Here is a 25,773-nt window from a genome sequence, read left to right on the forward strand (position 1 = left end):
TCCTTCTCTCAAAGTCCCTCTTTTCCAAATTTGCTAGTGGCGTCAAGGGGCAGATCTGCAGGAGGCAGGCGGAAGTCCACGGGGAAGGGCATGCCTGCCGCAGGGTTACACATTTTAGTGCATGCCCATTCCTTTCTGCAGCACCACTAAGCCAACCCGACCCCAGCAGCAGCCTCATTTAGAAGAAAAAAAATCTAGAGTACTCATTTGTTTAAAAAACTGACTGTGGTAAAAGGTTATATATACAATTTATATATATACAAAATACATCGTTTCTGTAAACTGGTTTGTGTTTAGCACACTCCACATATGGAAGTAAGTTAGGTACCCAGCTGTGACATCTTAATAGCTGGCTCATAGATAAATGCATCCCAGGGGGAACAAGCTCGCCCATATGTTTTAGTGTCTAAATAGAAATTCAGTGTAAAAAAAAAGTTAAAAACAGAACTGGGGAGAATCACTCTTGAACAGCGATGCACACGTGGATTATAAGCATGAGTGTTCATTCCTGACAAAGCACTACCCCAAGACCACTGGTGCCGTGTCCTCAGTGACCGCCCGAGTCTCCACATTTGCCACCATGGTTCCTTCTGCACTTGGAAATTTCTAGAAGACTCAGAAACTATCCGAGGTCTGGGATGCCTTCCATCGCTTTGACTGTCTAGATGCTGAAATGGAAATCAAACGCAATTTTAGAAACTGGTTTTGAGTTACAAATGAAAGCAAGAATACAGAATCCTAAAAGGTTCTGTCAAGGGCTCAGGAACTACAGAAAATATAAATATATTCAAGAGGCAGGCGGAATGCCTTGTGTGTAGCAATTCATACTTTGGAATTTAGTTTCTAACATAGGTTATTTTTACTACATTAAAAAAAAAAACCCTCTAATTTTAGCTGGATGTAGTATCACCTTTATTTCAAGCATTTGGAAGGCAGAGGCAGGTGTATCTCTGTGAATTCAAGGCTAGCCTGGTCTACAGTGTAAGTTTCAGGACAGCCAGGACTACATACAGAGAAACCTTGTCTTGAAAAAACCAAAAAAAAAAAAAAAAAAAAGAAGAAAAGAAAAAAAATCCCCTAAAACCATCAAATTTTACACCTTATACATCCAGATATAATCATTGTGCATGCATGTGTATCCACATATATCTACACGCACATATTATCTAATCATGTAGTGTAACTGCATCTCATGTAATTCAAAGTATGTTATAAAACCTATATACTTATTTAGATTTTTCACTTAATATGTTAGAATTACCCGTGTTCCGATGTTTTAAAAAACTAAAAACAATAGTCCTATAAACTCATTTATATGAAAGCACCAAACTTACCTCAAGCAGTTTCAAACTCAGTTGTCAGTATCGAGATGGGCTAAAAACAAAAACACAACAGAGAACTGTAGCACTCTGGGTTGGGGCAGCCGACCCATCACCTCTGCTGGATGTGACTATAGTCCCAGATGAACACAGACAAAACCCCAGAAAGTTTACCAAGGAAGAAGAATGCCAATAAAGCAGATTCTTCTAGCATCTATCTGTACTGCATTTGAAAGGAGTGAGACACTAGGAACATGTGTGTGGTAAGGGTCACCACCAACATGCGTGTAGCACATTGGAGTAGCAGAGACCAGATGGTGGCAGGTTGGCCACCGATGGCTTTCTGAAGCTTGACGCTAGGACCAGGAGGCAGAGACCACCCAGATCATCACACAGCAGAAGGGCCTCCAGAAGGGCCTTCTGTACGACCTGCGCAGATGGAGCTGGTGCAGGCTGGGACACGGTAGCTGGACTAGCACTTCCCCCGTATCAAATGTGCTTTTCTTTGGGCAGGAGAAACATGGACAGGTGGGCCCTTCCTGCTTTTCCCAAAGCATCTGCAAGCACACTGCACAAAGGATGCCCTCTTCAGTTCAATGACAAGGCATAAGTTTGAAGACACATTTCACAGAAACAGTACAGTATATTTGTTAGCAATAGAAGGGAAAACACCAAGCAGGGTGTAGTGGCTACTGTCCATAATCCAGACCTTGGGAACCTGACATGGAACAATTGCATGCATCCCAGGCCAGTCTGGGGTACAGAATGTGAGCCTGTTAAGACAGGATACAAACTGCCGATTCCAGCTGAGCACTTCCTGTGACGGTGATTTGATGGGATTTAGAGTTGGTAAAAAAAAATAACCTATGTACACGTGCCTGATGGATTTTCTAGATCAGGTTAATTGAGGTGGGAAGACCCGCCCTAAGTGCAGATGCCACCTTGGCACAGGCTAGGGGTCCCCTGGCTAAATAAAAAAAGGAGAAAGCAGCCAAACGCTAGCATTCGTGTTGTCTGCTTCCTCACTGTGGAAGCAGATCCCACACTACTTTCCACAGTGTGGCCAGAAGTCTCATGTTCCTGCCACCACGGCTTACCACCATCACTGACCAACCATACCTTGGAATTTTGAGACCAAATAAGTCCTCCCGTCTGTAAGTTACTTTTGTCATGTAGTTTGTTAGAACAAATAAACTTCCCCAGAGGAAATGACCTCTTCTTGGTGCCGACTGCTTAGGAGGCAGAATGAACCCTATGAAGAACTCCCACACTCCCTGCACTGCACCCCTATACCCTCTTCTAAGATGGGCCGGTCACCAGCTGTGGGGCTATCTGCAGAAGGCCCTTCCACCAGAGCCCCCACAGCATAGCTTTTTGCCAAGCTACTCCACCTGAGAGGCCTGACCAGATCTCACAACTGAGGGAGGTGAGTTCCCAAGGCTGCATTTGGCTCATGAGGGTGACTTCTAACAGGCCATGCTTGCTCCAGAGCTCCCCACAGCCGAGATGAGGCTATGTCAGGCCCTCCTGGACCTCTTCTTCCTTTCACAACTACAGATTCTCATAGACACCTTGAGCCCCAAATTCCATCTCAGCATCTCTGTCAGAGACCCAACTGGCCAAGCACGCCTCTCTCCAGCACCCTCTAAGCAGCCAGTCCTGCTCAAGAGCGGGCATCCGGAGATGTCCCAACCAGGAGACGAGCACCAGAAGTCAGTTTTACACACCCAGAAAGTCCTGATGTTGGAGTGTCGTTGGTAGTAAAGAGCTCGCCTCTGACCTGGAAAATCTCAGTTGAGAAATGTGAGACCCTCTCCAAGCTTGCCATGACAGGAAGAGGGAGGCTAGCATGGAGTTCCGGGCATACCTAGCACTGCCTGCGTGCTCTGGACCAAACCTGGTAAGCTGATACTTGTCTTAAAGTAACTCACAACACAGCCGAGTTCAGCACATTATCAGAAAAAAAAAAAATGGATTTTTATCCCCTCCCTCTTCAGAACCTTACTGCTCCCCTCCCCCCATCATCACTTCTTTATGGCCTGAACATCTGTGTAACTCCAGTTTCATCAATAGACATTCCAATCGCCCGGAAGATGGTACCAGAAAGTGGGGTCTGGTGGGGAAGAGAAAGGGAGACACTTTGGGGAAGTGATTAGGATGTGAACTCCAAAGAACTCACAGACCATCACAATGTGAAGACATAGTTGAAGAGGCGCCATGTATGAGAACTCTGCTGTAACAGATACAGTATCTAGGGGGCATCTTGACCTCCCATTCCCTAGCCTACAGACCCATGGGAAGGAAATTTCTGCTCTTTATAAGCTGCACTGATCATACTGTCTTGTTATAGCAATGCAGCCATTAAAATGATACCTCTCCCAGTATATGGCAATTGAAAAAAAAGGGAGGTTCTGAAGCTTTTTAGAATGTCCCAAGTGGTAAGCTAGGGACGGGGGACCCTTTTCCCTTCTGAAAGGAGACATTTTACTAACTTCCTTGTTCTGTTCCTCTTGAAATCTGACACGGATGGGACATCTGCTGTTCCCAGGCAACACTGCTTAAGATAAGGATGCCCATGACTAGAAGGTGGAGTCCTGTGTGGAAGCATCCGGTGAGAAGCCCACAATGGGCACTTCCCTGAATGTGGGACCAGTCCTTTTAAGAGGAAATGTCCCCTGTGGAGCATGGGGCGTCTTTGACAAGCAGGTTTCCCCATGCACCCATGTTCCACTCACTGCTTTGCAACTGGGATGGGGACAGCATCCCCTGGGGAGCTGAGCATGGCTTGGAGCCAACTGTGTAGACATGGGGAGGACCACATTTCTCCGCAGAAAAGCTGCCCGTGATGGATGACATATCTGTCGGAAATTTTAGTGCAATGCAACGGAATTCACTTGGCAGGTAATACTCAGACTTATCTGGCGAATCCAGACCCACAGGAAGCCCCTTAACTCCAGGGAATATAAAAGGGCAAGGGTTTGGGAGAAAAAAGTTTGAGTTCATTTTCTGGTTGATTACAGATAATTTGCTAGAGAGAAAGAAGAAAGGAAGGGAAGAATGGAGGAAGGGAGGGAGGGAAGGAGGAGGAAAAGGAGGCAGAGGAAGGCTAAGGTGCACACATGCTTGTAACCCGTTAAGATCTAGAGTCTCTCATAGCATTTTACGATGGCATTCAATCTAGATGCTACTCAGTTCTGTTGCTGAGAAATCCACTGAAATTTTATACACATGGCATCATGGAATGCTATGCAGAGCGTGACTAGAGCTAGCTAGTGACAGCGCAGCTCGTGCAGAGAGAAGAAAGGGGCATCAAGAGCATGCAGAAGACTTGGTGTCAGGTCTAGGAGAGACAGAAAGGCTCACCACAGGCTAGGCATGCACCTCAGGCTTTGTTTTACCTTGTCATAACAGGGTTGTGAACACCATATAAATGATCTTTATGATAACCATTACTACCGTTTTCCAAACTGCAACAAAAATAAATACACCAAAAACACCAAGTTACCCCTAGGATGAGATTATTTACGTTACAGATCACAAAGACAATGCAAAGGCTACAAAACGCACGTGGCAAATTGTTAAGTCTGCAAAGAAGGTTTGAGGGAGTATTCAGTTTACATCTTCCCTCTTTCAAAACCACAGAGGGAAACCATGGCTTTATAGATCAAAGCATGTAATATATAAAACACCCATTCACTCAACAAGCTGGTTATAAGCACCTTCTTTGCACCAACCCTCTTTCTAAGAGGTGTCGTGATTCCTCTCTCCCCAGATTTATCTGTTGCTCTTATGTCACATTAATAATGTGAAAGGTCTACCATGTAATAGAAACCTCCCCCATCCCACCTGTGAAGGTAGTTTTGTAAAAAGGGCTTACTTTTTCATGGGTACAGTCTCAACACTACAAAATATAAAAAGGGGAGATAGGGTTATTTACTTTTTTCGCCACTACTAAGGCCCACGATCTACAGTCCCCTCCCAGTGTTTTCACTGCAGCAGTGAGTGCTGACAGTTCCGACTCCAGAGATAACAAGAGAAGATGACAAGTGAAAAAGAAACATGCACGTTCACCAGACATAGAACAAAAGGCAGTGGCAGAGCCAGCGAAAAGTAGTAAAGGACAGTTGTCACAAAGTGAAATGCCACATCCCCGAGACAGACGAGCTGGAACAAGAAGAAGACTGGTTAAGGAAGCTGAGACTAAAGAAGAAGAAAAAGAACCATAAGATTGGATAAAAACAAACAAAACCAAGTGCACCAGAAAGAAAACCAACAGCCACAACAACAAAATACAGTTGAAAAGGGACAATCCAGTACTTAAGCAGAGGTAAGTTTGTTCTCTCAAGAACTTGACCTTGGTGGCTCTACAAGGACGGTGTCACACAGAAATGCCCAGCCCTCCAGAAGCCCCACACTCACTCATCATATATGTCCTCTGACTCCATCCTGCGATAGTACTTGGCGAGCTTGACAGCAATGATTACAGCAGGAAGTAAGAGCGCCGTGGCTTTTCCGATGCCGAACCAGAACAAATTCTGGGGATTTTGAAACAACAACAACAAGAGGTCAGGAGAATTAAATGCATAAAGTTAGATAATAGGAAATAACATTTGCCCGTGGGGTCATTCTTTGTGCAATTTTTTAAAAGTTTTTATTTTGTTCGCAGAATGAATTGTGAACACAACAGGAAGCAGCCACCACGTAGTGTGCAGTACATTATTGCAACCCAGCGAACCTGTCTCACAGCCGAGCAGATCCTAAGATTGTGTGTATTCTGTAAAAGAGGAACAGAAGCATCTAGCGGTGGCACTAAGGTTTGGTCTAAGACTGCCAAAAAGCCCCCAATCAATCTCACACACCACACCACATGGTGTAACTTTGGTGGACAGGCTGTCTAACCAAGACAACTGTCAGCCCGAAGGCCAAGTGCCTTTCTGCATAGTTCAATGCTAAAATGGCTAGGTGGCTTTTCTGATTTTGTTCTACATCTGATTAGTTAAGGTAATGGTGCATGCCTGTAATCCCAGCACTCGGGGAGCAGAGGCAGGAGGATATCTGTGAGTTTGAGGCCAGCCTGGTCTACAAAGCGAGTCTAGGACAGTCAGGACTACACAGAGGAACCCTGTCTCAAAAACAAACAAACAAACAAAAAAGATAATAATGTCATCCTTATCCTATAACCTGGAGGATCTACTCGTCATATACCAGGGTCTTGAAAAAAATGTACAATCTCTAATCCCTGAAAACAGGCTAAATTTAACCATGTTTTCTCAAAAAGCAAAGTCTACATGCTGTTTTTTTTTTTTTTTAAAGCTTATTGCCAATATTTATAAATGAGGTCTCACACTTAATCCTGGAGTATGCCTTCTTGGAAATGGGGGGTGGGGGGGGAGCTGGGGAGAAGGGCCAATCGAAACCAAAGACGTGTGAAAAAAACCACAAGAAAACCTCATATTTATTTGGTCATTCAAATTCAAAAAAATATTTTTAAGGGTTTGAAGTGGAAGTTCCCTGCATGGGTAGATAAAGCTACTCTCAAAATCCATAAGTTACCAATTACATTTCAGTGCCAGAGCTAGTCTACCTCCCTGTGAGCTGTTAGTCAGAGAGTTCCTGAGACCTCTAAGACAATACTACTGTGTGCAAACCAGACCAATGGTAAGACTCCATGACTGAAGATACCACGTACCCTTCTTATAGGACACAGAGAAATCAGGTTGGAACCAGACTAGAAGCTTCCTCTCTGCTAACTAACTCTCATAGTGCCAGAAGATGCTGTGTAGGCTGCCACGGCTCATGTGCAGCATTATCTGAGGGCCAGGAAAGATGCACCCAATAAGTGCAGTGGAGGCAACTCTGTGGTAGGGGTAACTAACCTATTTCTAACTGGAATTAAAGTTGGCTTTGCAGGAGATTATTCCTATCTGGCACTGTAAATTTAGTCAAAGACTGTGCCTAGGAGATTGTAGGCCCTAATGAGGAAGCAACTGCTGTAGTTGCGGTGAATGAACATGGTGTGCTCATGAAATTACCTTCCAAATAATTACATTTATGCTCATTGTCACTGCTGTCAGTTTTTGTCAGAGAGGCTTCTTTATAAGGGAAGAGTGGTAACTGCAGATCGTCGTAATTGGTCAGAATCACAATGTGACTTTTGAATGTCTGATTACAAATGCTGCATCTACATTGCCCCTGGCAAGGGTCAGGAAATATCACAGAGGAAGGTATATAAAGAATGGAAGAGCTAATGTTTGTGGTGTGCTTTCATGCACGGCATGGCTGTTGCACTCTTGAACATATAGCTGCTGCGTTTCCCTGCACAGGGCATGCACAAGGTTGGGTCTATCAGCATCCTGTCATAGAGAGAGAAGGGCTCATGAAGGTTAGGCCTCCCTGGGAATTTATAGGCAGTTCATGGTTGATGGGAGAAGAAAACAAATTCTTTGGTGGTATACCACTAGGAAGGGTACCCGCACTGCTCTAACTAACCCTTAGCCCATTTTCCAGTAAACAACCCTAATGGAAACCATTAGGTCAAAAAAAAAAAAAAAAAAAACCAAACCAACCAACCAAACAAACAAACAAACAAAAACTGTCTGGGAAGCCGGGCGTGGTGGCACACGCCTTTAATCCCAGCAGAGGCAGGTGGATAGCTGTGAGTTCGAGGCCAGCCTGGTCTACAAAGTGAGTCCAGGATGGCCAAGGCTACAGAGAGAAACCCTGTCTCGAAAAACTAAAAGAAAAAAACTGGCTGGGAAAGGTGATCAGAGTGATGGTGTAGGAAACGGGAGGATAACAGTGGCATCTCTCTGTCCCCTAATATTCAGAAAAGGAATAGTTTTGTTATAAAGCTGTGAAACACTCTGAACAAGATTGAAACTATAGGGAACTACTAATAACAATATCGGGGCGGGGCATTACATTTACTTAATAGGTCTTCTCTTTTTTGTAAGATAAAGTTCTCACCAGAGGGTCAGCAACGTAGCCACACAGAATGCCGTTAACAGCAGAGTCCATTGCGGTGGCCACGGGTTTGCAGGATGTCATCTTCTCTGTGATCTGTGGGATGAGAAACACAGGCAAACGTTCACTGAGCCAGACTCACACTACTTCACGTCATAAGTCATGACCCCTGGCTGGATTCACAAGAGCATCCCCAAATCACGGAAGCCATGGAGCTGATGGCTGCTGAGCACTGAGGAATTGTACAGCTGGTGCAATTGCTTATGTTTATAGCAAGACCCTGATTCCCCTGAGTCACAGTTCTCCTTTGTTGTTAGAATACTAAGCTTCCTCCTACAGAACTGCCGGGAGAACCAGGAAACACACATGTCCAGCCTAGTGCTGCAGTGGACTGTTATCTGATGAAGGAGTGGGCAACAAATGAAAGAAGCTGTCACGGACCGTCTCAGTCAGGTATAGGTCCTTGGGAACGGGGGTTCTCGAAGTGTCATCAGGCAAAAGGTAGGTGAGTGACAAACAGAGACAAACCTAGGGGAGTGTTTTCATCTGAGTGTATTTTGCAGGCAAACGAGTCAGGGTCTTATACACATTTTGAAATGGGGATTTTTTTTGTGGTTATATTTTTTTTCCCCTACAACTCAAACTACAGGATGCAGTAATAATGTTGTCATCCATCTTGAATAATCATTCATAAGTCATAAGATTGGTATCAGTACATATGCCCTCTTTATCAAAGGTCAATGGTCTCTCATTAGGCCAAACATCTGTGAGTCAGGACAGTTTTTTTTCTTAGCTCTTTCATCACTATCTGGAGTTTTAAAAAACACTTTCTTTGTAAGTCATAATATAAACTATTCACTGGTGACTAACTCTTAGCCATGTTTTTATTAACAAGTGGAACGGAACTTGGTGGTAAACTTGACTGAATGACCCTTGACTTAAAACTACAAGAAGCCATACAGCAAAGGTGAGCAAAAGAGTGAGGGGATTGGAGGGTGGGGCATTCTCTGTCATGGGGAGACCGCCCCACAAAGGTCTTGGCTCCCCTTATTTCCAGATCCAGTATAAGAAATGTTGACAATATAGGACTCCACTTGGCTTGAGCTGTACACCCACGTCTTTTCTTTTCTTTGTAAAAACAGAGTTTTTTGGTGTAGCTGTCCTGGCTGGCCGCGGACCCACAGAGATCCACCTGCCTCTGCTTCCCTGAGTGCTGGGAGTAAAGGCGTATGCCATGGTACCCTGCTCTCACCCCTTTCCTAACCATGCATTTAGCCACCTGGGACACCCACCCCCACCACAGCATCAAGCTGAGTAGTAGCACACACACACCCTGCCCTCCCCCAAACCACAATATGTCATTCCACCATTAAAACCTCCATGTAACTCCCTATATTCATTCAAAAATGTCCTAGACCCTGGGACTCGGGGGAGTGTGGAGAAATGGAAATACACCTTGGGCTGATTTGGGGTGTACGCACAGTACAGCAAACTGTGGTCTCTGAGTGAACACTTAGGGAAAACCCTTACTTCCCTTCGTAGGCATACGTATAGTTGGGCACGTATATGATTGAAGTCAGACACCATGTGAAGGACATGTGACGTCAATGAAGTCTTACATAACCCATGCCTTCAATCAACAGAAAACCATGCCCAGCCTACCCCTTGCAACTAACCCTTCCTTCTGAGGACCCCATCCAAGGAAGCCTCAACCAGTCACCAGCTGAGCTGGAACATCCTATCCCAGACAGCCTGCTGCTTCCTTGAAGCAGCTCTCTTTTGTGCTCTCTCTCACCATACCGCTACTTTGCTGTTCGCTCCCGTGTTTCTTTGTAGAAGATGTGGTGGACCTGGAACACCAGGTCTAGACAGACATTTTCATTTCTCTCCAACCAAAATTACTGGGATTTTTAATATGCTTCAGTTTATACTATAACATGACTCTCCTGAAAGGTGGAGCCCTTTATGTTCATAAAAGAAAAAGCTACTCACTGCGTATAAGACCCACTGCAGATAATGTTCAAAGTAGCCTATTATCGTTTTCCCAAATGTCTTCGTTTCCTACAAATAAATCAAAGGTTAAGACTGTTATTAAAACTACTCGAGAAGTGGTTCTCAACCTGTAGGACATGATATCTTTGGGGTGTTCACATATCAGATATACATAAGTTACAAATCACAGCAGTAGCAAAATTTATAATTATGAAGTTGCAATGAAATACAAATTTTTTTTTCGAGACAGGGTCTCTCTGTGTAGCCCTGGCTGTCCTGGACTCACTTTGTAGACCAGGCTGGCCTCGAACTCACAGCAATCCACCTGCCTCTTGCCTCCCAAGTGCTGGGATTAAAGGCATGCACCACCACGCTCAGTCACAATGAAATAATTTTATGGTTGGGAGTTACCACACTTTGAGGAACTGTAGTAAAAGGCAGCAGCATTAGAAAGGCTGAGAACCAATGCACTAGCACATACTTAATGGATGGAGCCGCTTTATCCTGGAATACACACAGGGCACTTTATTTACATACTTGCTTATGAAAAGAAAACTTGCTGGGCAGTGGCGGCGCACATCTTTAATCCCAGTACTTGGGTGGCAGAGGCAGGTGGATCTCTGTGAGTTCAAGGCCAGCCTGGTCTACAAAGTGAGATCAGGATGGCCAAGGCTACACAAAGAAACCCTGTCTTGAAAAAAGAAAACAACAACAACAACAACAACAAAACAAAACAGAAAAGCTGAGTGGTGTGGCACACACCTTTAATCCCAGCACTTGGGAAGCAGAGGCAGGTGGATCACTGAGTTCAAGGCCAGCCTGGGCTACAAAGCAAGTCCAGGATAGCTAAGACTACACAGAGAAACCCTGTTTCGGGGGCACGGGGGAGAAAAGAAAAGAAAACTTACTCCAATCACAATGGAGGAAATGTTACTGTTGACGAAATGCTGAGCAGAATCCAAAGACCCAAGGGTTTTGTTCACTTTCTCCTGGAAAACATGATAATTGGGAGAGGAATGAGAGAGTTAATTAGGCAACCTGCAAATCAGTTAGAGTCCCCAGGGAGGCTGATTCCTGGATCCCCACTTCCATTGCTCAAAATCTGCTGGTCCTGGCTTCCTCTCTATGAAGTGGAGCGACATTGTCATACAATCTGTGTAACCTGCGTGTGCACATTAGTGTCTAGAACAATGTGCCTGCTGTGTCAGGAGCTGACATACAACACTGTATGGTTAATAACAAGACAGGGAAGAGAGATGCTTGCTGAACGTGTAAAGGTTTTTCTGATCAACGTTCCCTAAACAATACAGGACAACAGCTACTTACATCCTATTTCTACCACATTGGGTGTGAGTAACCTAGAGATGGTTTCAGAACATAAAATACACATACTGTGCAATTGATGTAAGGGACTTGAACATTCGTGGGGTGTCTTGGAAGCCACCCCCATCCCCATGCTGAGGCAGAAGGATACTTCTCCATCTCATGATAAGAACAATGGTTGTGGCCAAGTGACTTGTTTCAACTAAAGTAATGCAAGACAGGTGGCTGTATCCTGAGCAGCGGCTTAAAGACAATCCAAGCTTTTGTTCACACCCCAAGCTTATGTCCTCCTGTTATTATTTGTTAACTGAAATGAGCCCTCTCAAAGCTGCAAACAGTAAACCTGTCTGTGGGGGTCATCTTATGGTAGATTGAATGAGAATGCCCCCCCCCCCCCCATAGGCTCATATATTTAAAAAGATGTGGTCTCACGTTGATGGAACTATTTGGGAAGGATTAGGAGGTGTGGCCTTGTTGAAGGAGGTGTGTCACTGGTGGTGGGAGGTTTAAAAAGCCATGTCATTCCCAGTTAGCTTGCTTGCTATCTCTTTCTTGCTCTGTCTTTCCCTCTCAGCCCCCTCTTCTCTGCATCTTGTGGGTCAGATGTAAGCTCTCATCAACTTCTCCAGTGCCATGCCTATCCACCTGACATGCTCCCCACAAGGTGTGACAAGAGGCCACTCTTTCAGGCTGAGTCTTTTAGGAGGTAGGCGAGTAGATATGCCTGTGGCATGCACAGCAGTGATGGTGAACAGGTGCGGTTAACAGTGCCGAGACTGCCACTAATACGCAGCACAATCTTTATAAAAGTAACCATGCTTAAGGTAGCCTCCAACACAGCAAGACCAGACTCCTGAAGCTTGCATTAACAGAAGCACATGAGAAAAGGGAAGCAATGGGAATACCAAGTTTGGTATTTAAAATGGGTACTCAAAATACTCCAAGCACCTCTACTTAACTTAAAAGTATTTATGAAAATCAATGCCACTGAAATTCTAGGTGTGGTATTTGACAACAAAATCTTAAGAAAGAAAATCAAAACCCTTACCAGCAACTTATCGCTCGTGTGTGTAAGTGTTGAGACACTTCGTTTTAAAGTATTCTGGTGGAGAAAGAAAAAAAAAAAAAATCAAAATTCTTATCCAAAGCATCAAGACCACAGGCCTTATGTCAGCCCTCTCCCAAGACAGACATCAAATCTGACTATACAGTGTAACGGCTGCATTCTAGAAAGTACAGCAGACATGAGCAACAACATGGACCTTATGCACTATTCGTGTGTAAGAAAACCCATAGGAATAAAAATCAGGATCACATTCAAAGCCTTTAGGAGCTGCATATTACACACAGAGTGCAATAACTCCTTCAATATGGGTTTACTCATTGGGAACACTGTTATTTAAAACATTTAAAATGGTTTAGGCTAAGGCCACACTTCAAATACTCCAAGGGCCTATTCTATTTTTATGGCCTATAGCAGTCATAGATGGTTTTCTAATCAGTGGCAATGGCTATGCCTCAATAAAACTTTATTTTTAAAAAAAACTAGCAGTAGACTGGATTGGGTCAGGCTGTGGTTGATAAGGGCCAGTTTGCAGCCCCTGGCTTAGATGATAGATCTACAGCCAGGTTGCTCTAGCTCTGAAAAGACCAGTATTGGAAGTAAACACAACCACATGAGCACGCTTACTATGTTAACAAGCTTGTTCTAGTACGCCAAGGATGAGATTGTAACAAGCCCGTACACTGATTATAGGAACCCAATGGGAGAACTCTGTGGAGCTCTAGCCAAGCAGGAAGTAAGAAGGAGAAGACAGAGAGATAACCAGAGTAAAAACTAGATCCACAAGTGTCTAGGTTGGAGAGGATGGACTTGTGTACATCTGCAAATGTGAGCAGCTGACCTAGGGGCCCAGTTTCCACACAGTTCTCCCTTCGTCATCTGCAAACAGGCCCAGGAGCAAGAATGTCATTGATTCCTCTGGTTTCTGAGTTCTGGAGTTTAGAAGTCATCCATGTCCATGAACCAAGTGATGGTAACATAGTAGCCACCCCACAATCCCATCACTCTCCTTGCTTCTGCTATTTGAAACTCCAATGTTTGATGAGGACACCGGGAAACCATTGTGTTTTAGATGGGATACAAGAGTGGTTCGAAACCAGGTCTGTGTTGATTCCAAACTGCAAGCTCCCTCTGTTACATTAGAAGCAAGGGAACAGAAAGTTGGGGGTAGAACAGAGGAGAAAGAGAGACCAGCCATGGAGGAAGCCAACAGAGCAAGGGAAACCCAAATACTTACCCTCACTTTCATGTATTTCTAAGCAGAGTTTGGAGAAAAGAATCGGAGAACATGTCAGCATGAGCCCACAGCACAATCACACAGCCCAGGAGGCCCTACTAGCAGGAGTGCAAGCTAGAGCGAGGTGCTGGGGGCAAGGCGTGGGGGGCGGATCTCACTGCTCACACTCTCGTGGGAGGAAGAGAAGGATGCAGAGCGAAGGAAGGCATGACTTTAGGTTGTGTTTTCTAAAGCCCAGCTCCGTATCTGTCTGATGAGTGGGTGGGCCCTCCCTCAGATGAGGGTGTGGCTTTAGGCTACCTGTAAGCTAACCAGCTAACTAGGTGCTGGACTTTGCTCGGGCCTCCACAAAAGGCCACGGGATGTTGAGTGTTACCAGTGATTGCTGCAGAGGAAGGACTTGCTGCTGGTGAATGGCTTTAATGTTCTTTGCATCCGTTTTCAAGGCCTGTTTCAAATTCCCTTCAGGCTACAAAGAAAACATATAAGGATCAACACCACAAAGCAGGGTTTTTAACCATAAAGGACACTGGAAGACACTACATAACCACAGGATCCCTAGACAATCATGACATGGGCAAACACTGGGCTAGCCAGGAGCCGCAACACCTAGATAAACGGCTTCAGCAACACCTCACATTTGTAAGTATTTCCTAAAGGCAAGATTCTGTGGTTTCTTCTCTGCCGCCACATGGGACAGCCGCTCAACTCCCTGCTTTACAGTTGGGAAAAACTAAGGCTCACTAGAGGATTACTCAAGTTAATTCACATTTAAATGATGGTCAGTATATGAACTACAACAGTCCTGTAAGGCAGGTATAATTTCTGCCTCCATTTCACAGATGGGGAAAGTAAGGCACAGGTGAGTAAAACACCTTGCTCTAGCAACTAGCATTAGAAAGAGACTGAGTCAGGATTTAAACTCGGGCCTTTCTCTGGAGCCCAGCTTCCTTGTCATCACAGTCTGCTACTTGTCAGTGGGGACCAGTTGGACCATGCATGCAGAAGAGCTGATGGTGGGAAAGTCTATCAGCTGTGATGGTGCCTTTACCCAATCTTATATGCTTACTGTTAGTGATGCTAGACGCAATTCAGTTACCACTCATTGCAATGCAAGATAAGTGTGTGTGTGTGTGTGTGTGTGTGCATATGCATATCTGTATGTATAATGTGTGCATGTGTCTATATATCTGTGTGCGTGTATGTATGTATGTATGCATGCATGCTGTGTGTGTATATGTGCATATCTCTCTGTGTTTCCATATGTGCATGTCTGTGTGTGTTTGGGTATGTGTTTATCTGTGTGTATGTATGTATGTGTGTGTGTGTCTATATATATGCATGTTAAGTATGTGAATGTGTTTTTGTGTTTGAAGTGTAGATGATGATCTGTGAAAGCATATGCAAAGGTAAAGCTCTTCAGCCTTCTGGTCCACATAGGGACAGTTGCCAGTGGGGACACTAATCCATTTGTGAAGCGCTGTGAGACACAGTTAAGCCATGGTGACTGGCAAGTTTTTGTGGCTTTCCAAACAATGGTATTGACATTTGCTCTTCCAGCTATGACAGCATTTAACCAGACTACTGGAACTCACCAACTGGTTTGCTTTTGCTTCCAAAGAAGAGGCAAATGTCAGAAGATCCACTTTGGTAGGAGGTTTCTCAGCCTACCAGGGAGGAAATGAAAAAAAAAAAATCTTATAGGCATGAGGTTTTGAAACCTGAACACCATCAAAAGGTCACATTTTGCACCTGGGGCCACAGCCAACAGGAAACAAAACAAAGCTAAGTACTCTTACCTAAGTGTCAACATTTCCACTTCTATGTATATGTGTTATTTTCACTCACCCATAAATAAGAATGTTACTAATATGCACTGTAGCATTCATGGATCTTAAGAGCATGCTCAGTGGAATAATTTAGAAATGTAAGTCACAAAGTGTATGCTCCTACTTACATGGATTCTACACAATAGAGCACAGATGTGTGGCAGCCAGGAATTTGGAGTTGGGGAACAACTGCTTGTCGGAGGAATGTTTTGTGTGGGTGATGAAACTATGTGGGGACCGGAGGTGGTATCTAATATACTAAATGCCACTAAACTGCTGGCCTTAAAGATGCTGACCTTTATACTGTGTTAATCCGCTATTGAGATAAACAAAAATAAAAGAAATACACGCATGCTCTAATTTCTCCCCCAAACCATGCATCTGTATCTGGCTCATACCTCCTTCAAGTACAAGGAATAATCGATTGCATCTATCCCAGAGTGTGCAAAGTCCTCAAGGCTTTTCCTTCCTGCTTTGTCCAACAGTTCAAAGCTACCGATGTTCACATTCAGGTTTTCCAACTCATTGATTATGTTTCCAGTATGCTGTGTGAAGAAAAAAAAAAAAAGCATTCTTTTATCCTCCAAGAAGGTCACATACTCAATGACTTCAAGAGGCCTGAGACCACACTACATCAAAAGGTGCATATATTATGATTGGTATTACTTCTGTCTCTGCCTCCATAAGCACCACCCTCTGGAGGTGGAATTTAAAGTGAAGTGCATCTCCGCCCTGAAAGACCTCAGAAGGAAGGTGCTGAGTCATAAGAAGGGGGACACATGACACATGCGCTCCATCGGAAGGCCAGGCTGAGAAGACTCAGTGGATATAGACCGTAGAGAAGAAAGGACTCCTAAGCATCTTGCCACAACAAATAGAGTGGCTGAAAGGATAGAGTATGCTGGTGGACCAGCAAGGCCCTGGGAAATATCTTCTGGAAGACAAAGATCCTGGCAATGTGGTTGCTGATATGGGGCTGTCCTAGCAGCCAGCCGGTAGTTTGCCTCATCATGCAGTGCCTGGCTACCATTCTCAACTGTTACATGGTGTGGAACAGGGAAAACAGCCCATGGCATGATGGCCAAAGGAGTGCAAGAAACGCTTAGCACTTAATCACAAGATGATGTTTTATTTACGGGGATATTTAGGGGAGATGCTGGATACAAAACACACATAAACCTTTCAAACAAAGGGTCTTCACAATGTTAAGCTGTAACACCATCGTGGTCTTCTAATGGCCTTCCATGATGCCAAAGTGAGCAGGATGCGGGCCAGGATCTTCTCCCTTAGTCTTGATTGGATCCATCTACTCATTATGGAAGCTGAGAAGAGCAAATGAGGCCTCGTAGTGGGGAGGTTTGGACATCTAAACTAATTGCTCTCTAGATGTTGGGCAGAAACTATTGCTCTGTCTTTCATCCAGTGTGCTCTGGGATGGCCTTTCCTTGGCATCTCAAGACATGACAAGGCTGATGCACAGGTAAGAGGGTCATTCTCATCCTTTTGATGTATCTTTTCTGCTTCTGGACACAGATGTGCAGGGCTCACATAACCCACCAGGAGTCCCAGGGTGGCAGTCGTAAGGAATGAAGAGAGTGACAGCCATACTTTTCTATGCCTGGTTCCCAAGTCTAGGCACTGGCAGACTAGAGGAACTGGTTTTCAATGACCAACATCCTTGAGAAGTGAGTAGGCTCATTACTACAGAGCGTGTTCACTCCATGAGACTAATGGTTCCCCCTAGAAGTCTCTCACGGAAGACCTCTTTGGATGGTCTTGCATAGCCTATTAGGAAAACTGTGAAGAAGACAGAAAACTGGTTGAAGGCGAGAAAGTGTTTGGGATTGCAAACAGCTACCAGAAAGAGTAGATCCCACACAGGACCAAAGGAGAAGGCCATGGCCAACATCTTGTTTATTTGGCATCACAGAAGGTTATGAGAGGAACTAAGAGGGCTGTGATGGTTCAACAGCATTCTACTGTGAAGAGTCTATTTGGAAAGGTTTATATGAGTTTGGGACTCACTGTAAACTCTGTGGTCACTTTGGAATGGTGGGTTTTACCTTCCGTGGACTCCAGATCAGCCTTAACCAGGGAAGACGAAGTGCACCTGGGTTTAGTAAAACAAGGTCAAGTTTATGACTGGCTCTAATGACTCACCTTATTGATGTCAAAATTCTCACTGATGTTGTAGACGTTGTCAAGCTGAAAAGTAGCATACACACCTCGACCCCTTTTGCAGTCCCTGTGGGAAGAAAGAGAGAAAGCATGACCAGAGTAGCGGCATGGCAATCCTTAGCAATCAGTAACGATGAGGAGAGAGATTGCCACTCATCAGGCCAGTAGGACCATTTCTCTGGCTGGCAAAGGTGCATGATGGGAAGTGCACAGAGGGTCAGTTACCCCAGGTTTAGATGGAAGGGAACATCACACACTATTTAGAGGCTTTTGTAAAAGCTGAACTAAAAGCAGAGGGAAAAATTTTTTCTTTGAGTGACCTTTAACAATGGAGGTCCCTCGGTTCCTCAGGGCTGAGGGCAGGCCCTTTCTGTATCTTGTCAGGCGATGCAGCAGAAGTGCTGAAGCAAGACCCCCAGAAGTCACCTGGCACTTTCACGTGTGCACCCATGTGGTGATTGAACATCAAAAGACACTTATTAATCAAAGTGGAAAGATGCAAAGGAGACCATGAAAGTGACGTGGTCTTCCACCCAAGAGGGCACATTAGGGAAGAAGATGCTTCCAGGGAAAGGCTGCTGACTGCCTGAACATCTTCTCACCCAACTTGCTAGTGAGCAGAGGGCCAAAGAAAGAAAAGTTTAAAAGTGAAGGATCTGTTACACACAAGGAGAGTCTGTGTTACATCACTGCTGCAGGACTTGGAGATTTAAGGTTATAAAAGGTTAGAGAAATCTGTGTATTGTTAGTTTTTTGTTTGTTTTTGTTTTTTGAGATAGAGTTTCTCTGTGTAGCCCTGGCTGTCCTGGAACTCAGTAGACTAGGCTGGCCTCGAACTCATAGAAATTCACCAGCCTCTGCCTCCCAAGCACTGGGATTAAAAGAGTGTGCCACCACTTCCCAGCTTTCATTAGGTCTAAAGTGTGGCAGTCATTACTGCAAACACATGCATCTCATCCACTCGAAGAACTCCAAAAGGAGATGCCTATTGTGCACCATACTAAATGGTGAGGAATTAAATTGTCCAGAGCCGTGGGAACTAGATTGGATTCCAGGTGCTCTGACTGCACAGTGCACAGGCTAGCCCTAACACTATCTCACTATTATGAGGTCTGTGATATGTGTCACACTCCCAGGTCTTAAAGGGTCCTGCCAATGTATCTTATTGTCACCTTAGCCGTGGAATCTTAGGGAATATCTAGACAAAGGGACTGAGAAACCACCAGGACCAGCTCATAAAGTTCTGAAAAGATGACATTTGAGGGAGGGATTCTTTTCTATGATATTTTGTTAAGACTAGAAATCAGCTTGGTTTTGAAATCCAAACTTCTTAACATTAAGTTTTTTAAAAAAAACATGGAAGGTGAAATTTTCATTCTTAACAATGACAAAAGCACTTTCTGCAGGAGAATGTCTACAGTAAGAATTAATACCTGTAAACTTGCTCAAACGTCAGGTTGATATTTGGGTTATTGAATAACAAGCCAGAGAGATAGAACTGCCATTCTTCCCTGAGCAGGTAGGGAGTGTCCAAAACCTGCAACAAACACAAAGGTTGTTTAAAGACAGTTGTACACTGACTCACAAATAGTATGTAGCATTAGTTAGATATGTTGAGATATTTTATATTGTGATTTCTTTTTCATTTCAAACTCAAAGTCAAAAGACAACAGTACAATTAGAATAGGTAGGATGAACACTAAGTAGTATCAATCAATTAATTGAAATTGCGTTTTTAGAGAAAGTTTGATGTATTAAGAAAGACTAGACTATTTGGTTTAGAAGAATTGATAGAAAGCCAGAAAAAGCAATAGACTCAGACCCTCAGGGCAATGTGAATTAAAACTCATTTTCCAGTTGGGCATGGGGGTACAAGCCTTTAATCCTTGCATTCTGGAAACAGATGCAGGCAGACCCCTCTCTGAGTTGCAGGGCAGCCAGGGCTACCTAAATGTCTTAAAAACAAAACAAAGAAGCCAGGCGTGATGGTGGGTGCCTATAATACCAGCACTCTGGGAGGCAGAGACAGGCAGATCTCTGTGAGTTCGAAGCCAGCCTGGTCTACAAAGTCTAGGACAGCCAAGGCTACACAGAAAACCAAAAAAAGAAAGAAAGAAAGAAAGAAAGAAAGAAAGAAAGAAAGAAAGAAAGAAAGAAAGAAAGAGAAAGGAAGAAAAAGAAGAAGAAGTAGTGGAGGAGGAGGAGGAAATCAAAACAAAAAAACAAAGCAAACCAAAGAAAACAAACCTCACTTTCCGTCTCTGTACCACACATATTTAAGAGAAGTTCAGCTTAGAATCAAGTGTTGCTGATTTTGAATTTTTTTTCTGATGTTAAAATATTCACTCACATAAAGAGACATCTAAGGTATAGGACTCAAGACCAAATGTGAATGAAGTTCATCTATGCTTAATTATTTTCTTATCCACATAACTGGAAGGTAATGTTTTTCTTTCTTCTTTCTTTCTTTCTTTCTTTCTTTCTAAGGAAGCTGAATAGGGATGATGGGGTCGGTTGATGTTCTCAATTAAGTTTCCCATGACTAACAAAAGCCACAGCAAGAAACAGCTGTGCAATCGTTTATAACAGATGTCAGGTGGAAAACATATATACAATAAAAGAGGGGCGTTTAAATGTATTTCAAAAGTCGTAAGGGTGGCTCTGTGGGTAAAGTGCTTGCAGTGCAAGCCTGAGGACCTGAGTTCTGACCCTAGCAGCCGTGTGAAGGATGAGCGCTGGTGTGTAACCTCAGCCTCAGAGGGCAGAGAAGAGGCGATCCTGGAGGCCCCCTGGCCAGGCAGGACAGCCAATCGGCGAGCTCCAGATCCAGAGGGAGACCCTATCTCAAAAAGTAAAGTGGAAAAGTGGAATAGAAAAAGACATGGGACATTGACCTTTGACCTCCATACATGCGTACATAATACTACACACAAACACACACACACACACACACACACACACACAGAGATAATACTACACACACACACACACACACACAGAGAGAGAGAGAGAGAGAGAGAGAGAGAGAGAGAGAGAGAGGGCACAAACAGCACACACACACCCCACAAATCAGAATATATAGAAAAATACTAGGACACCAACCTCTATATTACTGAAAAAAGTGAACGTGTAGACCAAGTCCTAGAGTCTTTGTGAGTTGGCCTTGGGGAACGCAAACCTGAAGTTTAACTCTTCACTGTGCCTCCTCAACATCTACCAGGCTGAGCCCATTACCATGGATGTGTATGTGTTTGCACTAGCTATTCCAAGCAGAATTTTAACTTGTTGAATGAGAGCAAAGCGCCTTTAGTTTTTCAGCTGATGCAACCCACAAGATAATGGTGAGACCCAAGTACCTGCCCAGGCCTCCCCTATAAGGAGAAAACCACATTTACCTGTAATAATTTCTTGTTGGCATAAGGTTCACAGAGCAACTTTTCCACGTTTGTCCCAACAACAAAAGTAAGAACCACAAGGATCATCAGTATCCAGCAAAAAAGGAAGCTGAAGCCAACGCCTCTGGGAAAAACACAAACAACAGGAGAGATAGCTGTTAAGGGCTAAAGCACAGGTGAACACAAGCAATTTCTTCCTGAAGGAAAAAACGTTTGGCATATGAAGGATGAGTTGGGCAGTTGTCAACATGGTGGGACACAACTGTAGAGGCTGTTATGTCTCAGGACAGTGGCCTCATGAGGCTGTTGTTGGTGGAAAGAAGCCAGCGGGTGAGTGAAATACAACATGGGAGGCAATGGGATGAGAGGAAGAGGGAGGTAGCAGGGACAGTGATGCTCTGTGCAAGAAGAGAAGATGGAATGAGCCTTGGTCACGCTATCAGTGAGACACTGCAGTGTGACATGGTGGTGGAGGAGTTCCATGTTTGTGGAGCATGTGAATGGCATTAGAAGAGGCATTAGCAGTGGTAGCTTAGAAATGGTCCTTTTACTCTGGGGATGGATCAAAGAGACAAATAGCCCTGGGCTGACCTGAAGGACTTCAGCCTTGAAGACAGGTATGAAAGGATAGCCAGAGAAGCAGAAAGGAAATTATGTAGGTGTGAAGTTGTGAGCTGGGAGTGAGGGCTTTGCACAAGGAGGAGACATCTGCACGACTCCCTAGTGCTCAGCCTTGCAAACACCGCTGTCCCCACTGTCCTGGAAAGCAGGACTTGAGAAAGGTGGGATGATGGGGGAATAAAATAAGTTGGGGTGGGCCTGGGAGCTGTGGGCGGATGAGGGGCAGGAAGCAGAGCATGCTGCTGAGGAAGCTGCTGTGTGGAGAAGAGTGCTGGAGGGGCAGCACTGGTGGGCATGCCTTCTGTTCAGAGGGGGAAGGAAAGAGTAGTTGCCAGCCTCTGTTTTCCAAGTATGTGGGCACATAGACCAGTGGTGTGGACAGGTGTGAGCACATAGACCAGTGGTGTGGACACTTGTGAGCACATAGATGATGAGTGATGTGGACAGGTGTGGGCACATAGACCAATGGTGTGGACAGGTGTGAGCACATAAATGAGTGATGTGGACAGGTGTGGGCACATAGACCAGTGGTGTGGACAGGTGTGAGCACATAGATGATGAGTGATGTAAACAGGTGTGAGCACATAGACCAGTGGTGTGGACAGGTGTGAGCACATAGATGATGAGTGATGTGGACAGGTGTGGGCACATAGACCAGTGGTGCGAACAGGTGTGAGCACATAGATGATGAGTGATGTGGACAGGTGTGGGCACATAGACCAGGGGTGTGGACAGGTGTGAGCACATAGATGATGAGTGATGTAAACAGGTGTGAGCACATAGACCAGTGGTGTGGACAGGTGTGAGCACGTAGATGATGAGTGATGTGGACAGGTGTGGGCACATAGACCAGTGGTGTGGACAGGTGTGAGCACATAGATGATGAGTGATATGGACAGGTGTGGGCACATAGACCAGTGGTGTGGACAGGTGTGAGCACATAGATGATGAATGATGTGGACAGGTGTGGGCACATAGACCAGTGGTGTGGACAGGTGTGAGCACATAGATGATGAGTGATGTGGACAGGTGTGGGCACATAGACCAGTGGTGTGAACAGGTGTGAGCACATAGATGATGAGTGATATGGACAGGTGTGGGCACATAGACCAGTGGTGTGGACAGCTGTGAGCACATAGATGATGAGTGATGTAGACAGGTGTGGGCACATAGACCAGTGGTGTGGACAGGTGTGAGCACATAAATGAGTGATGTAGACAGGTGTGGGCACATAGACCAGTGGGGTAGACAGGTGTGAGCACATAGATGATGAGTGATGTAGACAGGTGTGGGCACAGAGACCAGTGGTGTGGACAGGTGTGAGCACATAAATGAGTGATGTAGACAGGTGTGGGCACATAGACCAGTGGGGTAGACAGGTGTGAGCACATAGATGATGAGTGATGTAGACAGGTGTGGGCACAGAGACCAGTGGTGTGGACAGGTGTGAGCACAGAGATGAGTGATGTGGACAGGTGTGTACATATACATCAGTGGTATGGACAGGTGTGTGGGAGTCTTGACATTAATCTACCTATATAAATGTTTAATTGGACAAAAAGGCAAAATAAATCCTTATTGGTATAATTTGTTATTTTTTTTCCTGTTGAGAGGTACTTTCATTTCGTGATCCTTCCCCTCCCTCCTTCCCTCTCTCCCTCCAACCCTTTATTTTTCGTCCAGAGCCTTGCACATGCTAGGCCACCTCTCCCTCTAAGCCTCTCCCACAGTCCTGTTGTAGAATGGTTTAAACCTATGTGTGTGAGCAAATGGGCTCCTCTTGTGTAGCACTTCAGCAAGTACCGGAAGTCCCCAGGCCATTTACATTAAGGATGTTGTTAGACATGTCTACATTAATGTTCATAGAAGTTCATGATGCTAGAGCCTGTTCGGGGGAAAGAACTTAGACACACAGAGCTCAAGGAACCTGATTATGATCATGACTCCGTGTTTAAAGATGCAGATCAATGCGTGGCGCCTGCTCTCCAACTTCCTCCTCATACCACTGACAATGAAAGCACATGCCTGATGTTTTTGTTCTCCACCTCCCAAGGGAGAGGTTTCCAATCCTCACTTCCCCTTGAGCCTGCTTACATACCCTAGCACTATTTTCTTTTTATTAGTTACATTTGTTTATTTATTCACTTTACATCCCGAACGCAGCCCCCTCCCTCCTCTCCTCCCGGTATCACCCTCCCTTCCTCTTCCCCCTCTTCCTCTCCCTTTCTCCTCAGAAAGGCAGAGACCTACCCCAACCAACCCACCCTGGCACATCCCTTCACATCAAGACTAAGTGCATCTTCTCCCACTGAGGCCAGACAAGGCAGCCCAGCTCGGGGCAAGTGGTCTACAATCAGGCAACAGAGTATACATATCAGAGATAGCCCATATTCCACTTGCTAGGGGACCAACATGAATACCAAGCTGCCCATTAGTTACATGTGTGTCAGGGGCCTAGGTGCAATCCATGTGTGCTCTTTGGTTGGTGCTTCAGTCTCTGTGCTTCACCCTCCATGGCCTAGCCCAGAAAGAGACACATGGTATGTACTCACTTGTAAGTGGATTTTAGCCATATAGTACAGAATAATCATACTTTAAGCCACAGACCCAAAGAAGCTAAGTTAACAAGGATGGCCCCTCCCACTCAGAAGGAGAAATAGAATAGACATTGAAAGTGGAAGAAGTGCAGGGAGGAGAAGGTGTGGGGAGGGGAATGAGGGTGGGGATCAGATGTGGAGATGGTGGGTGTGAGAGGTGAGGGGGCTGGGTGAGAGAAGGGAAATTGAGGGACAGGGAATCTCTGGGTCAAGCTGGAGACGGGCTACAGGGTATGATCCTGGGAGGATATAGGGGTGGCTCTAGCTGAGACTCCTAACAGCAGGGAACATGAAGCCTGAAGTGTCCACCTCATAGCCAGGCAAAGCTTCCAGTGGAGGGAGGAGCACACCAACCCACCCACAAAACCTTTGACCAAGAATTTATGTGGGAAGGGCTGTAAGCTTTGTCACAGGTGAAAGCAATCTTGGTGGGCTTTACTCTTGGACACACCATGGATACCTTGAGATAGACTGGGTGGAGCCATCCTGGGCCTGGAATTCAGGAAGCAGACCTGGGGACTCCACCTGGTCTATTGTTTTTCTAATCGACCCTCAATGGGAGAAGGAGACCGCCCTTCGCATGTGACACAGGCAGGCGGAGAGGAGAGAGCAGCAGCAGGTTCAGACAAGGCTTGAGCACACATGGATCGGAAGGAGGATCAGCGAACAGGCCGTACCAACACACAAGCCAGAGACACCTAGGGACCCATCCCGGGGAATGGGTACCGGAAGGTTCACTCTTTTTTCCCTTTTGTGTAAGCTAGTTGGGTTGTATAATAAAGTTTAATTGTTAAGAAACAGAGCTTAAAAATTTATCCTGCCTACAAGATGTGCATGGATAAAGATGGAACAGAGATTGAGGGAACGGCCAACCAATGACTAGCCCAACCTGAGACCCATCCCATAGGAGGGAGCCAAACCATGACACTGTTAATGACACTCTGCTATGCCTGCAGACAGGAGCCTAGGATAACTTCTGAGAGGCTCCACCCAGCAGCGGATCAAAACAGATGCTGAGACCCAGGGCCAAACATTAGGCAGAGCTTGAGGAGTATTATGGAAGACTAGGGAAAAGGACAGAAGGACCCAGAGGGGACAAGAACTCCACAATACGACCAACAAAGCCATTAACCTAGCACTATTTTCAATGAAAGAACTTGAAGGATTGAAGGCCACCACCTTCCTCAGTGGCACATTTATTGCCACTACAACTGTATCCTAGTTTAGGGTTCTGGTGCCATCAAGTGCACACTGCT

General features: G+C 45.0%; 1 protein-coding gene across 1 annotated transcript in view; it reads right to left on the minus strand.

The window, feature by feature from the left end:
- Positions 1-393: 393 nt before the first annotated feature.
- Positions 394-25,773, minus strand: part of Prom1 (prominin 1) — an 88,415-nt gene continuing 63,035 nt past the window's right edge. The window contains exons 13-27 of the mRNA XM_051164890.1: positions 21,300-21,423; positions 19,338-19,441; positions 17,887-17,971; positions 16,125-16,271; positions 15,493-15,564; positions 14,274-14,366; positions 12,646-12,699; positions 11,183-11,263; positions 10,275-10,343; positions 8,286-8,378; positions 5,739-5,854; positions 5,197-5,220; positions 4,718-4,786; positions 1,335-1,374; positions 394-668 (exon numbers count right to left, since the gene is read on the minus strand). Coding sequence (XP_051020847.1) covers positions 1,359-1,374; positions 4,718-4,786; positions 5,197-5,220; positions 5,739-5,854; positions 8,286-8,378; positions 10,275-10,343; positions 11,183-11,263; positions 12,646-12,699; positions 14,274-14,366; positions 15,493-15,564; positions 16,125-16,271; positions 17,887-17,971; positions 19,338-19,441; positions 21,300-21,423 — 1,147 coding nt within the window. The 3' untranslated portion in view covers positions 394-668; positions 1,335-1,358. The remainder of the gene's footprint in view (positions 669-1,334; positions 1,375-4,717; positions 4,787-5,196; positions 5,221-5,738; positions 5,855-8,285; positions 8,379-10,274; positions 10,344-11,182; positions 11,264-12,645; positions 12,700-14,273; positions 14,367-15,492; positions 15,565-16,124; positions 16,272-17,886; positions 17,972-19,337; positions 19,442-21,299; positions 21,424-25,773) is intronic.

The sequence above is a fragment of the Acomys russatus genome, chromosome 22 (genome assembly GCF_903995435.1).
Source record: "Acomys russatus chromosome 22, mAcoRus1.1, whole genome shotgun sequence".
NCBI classification, from domain to species: domain Eukaryota; kingdom Metazoa; phylum Chordata; class Mammalia; order Rodentia; family Muridae; genus Acomys; species Acomys russatus.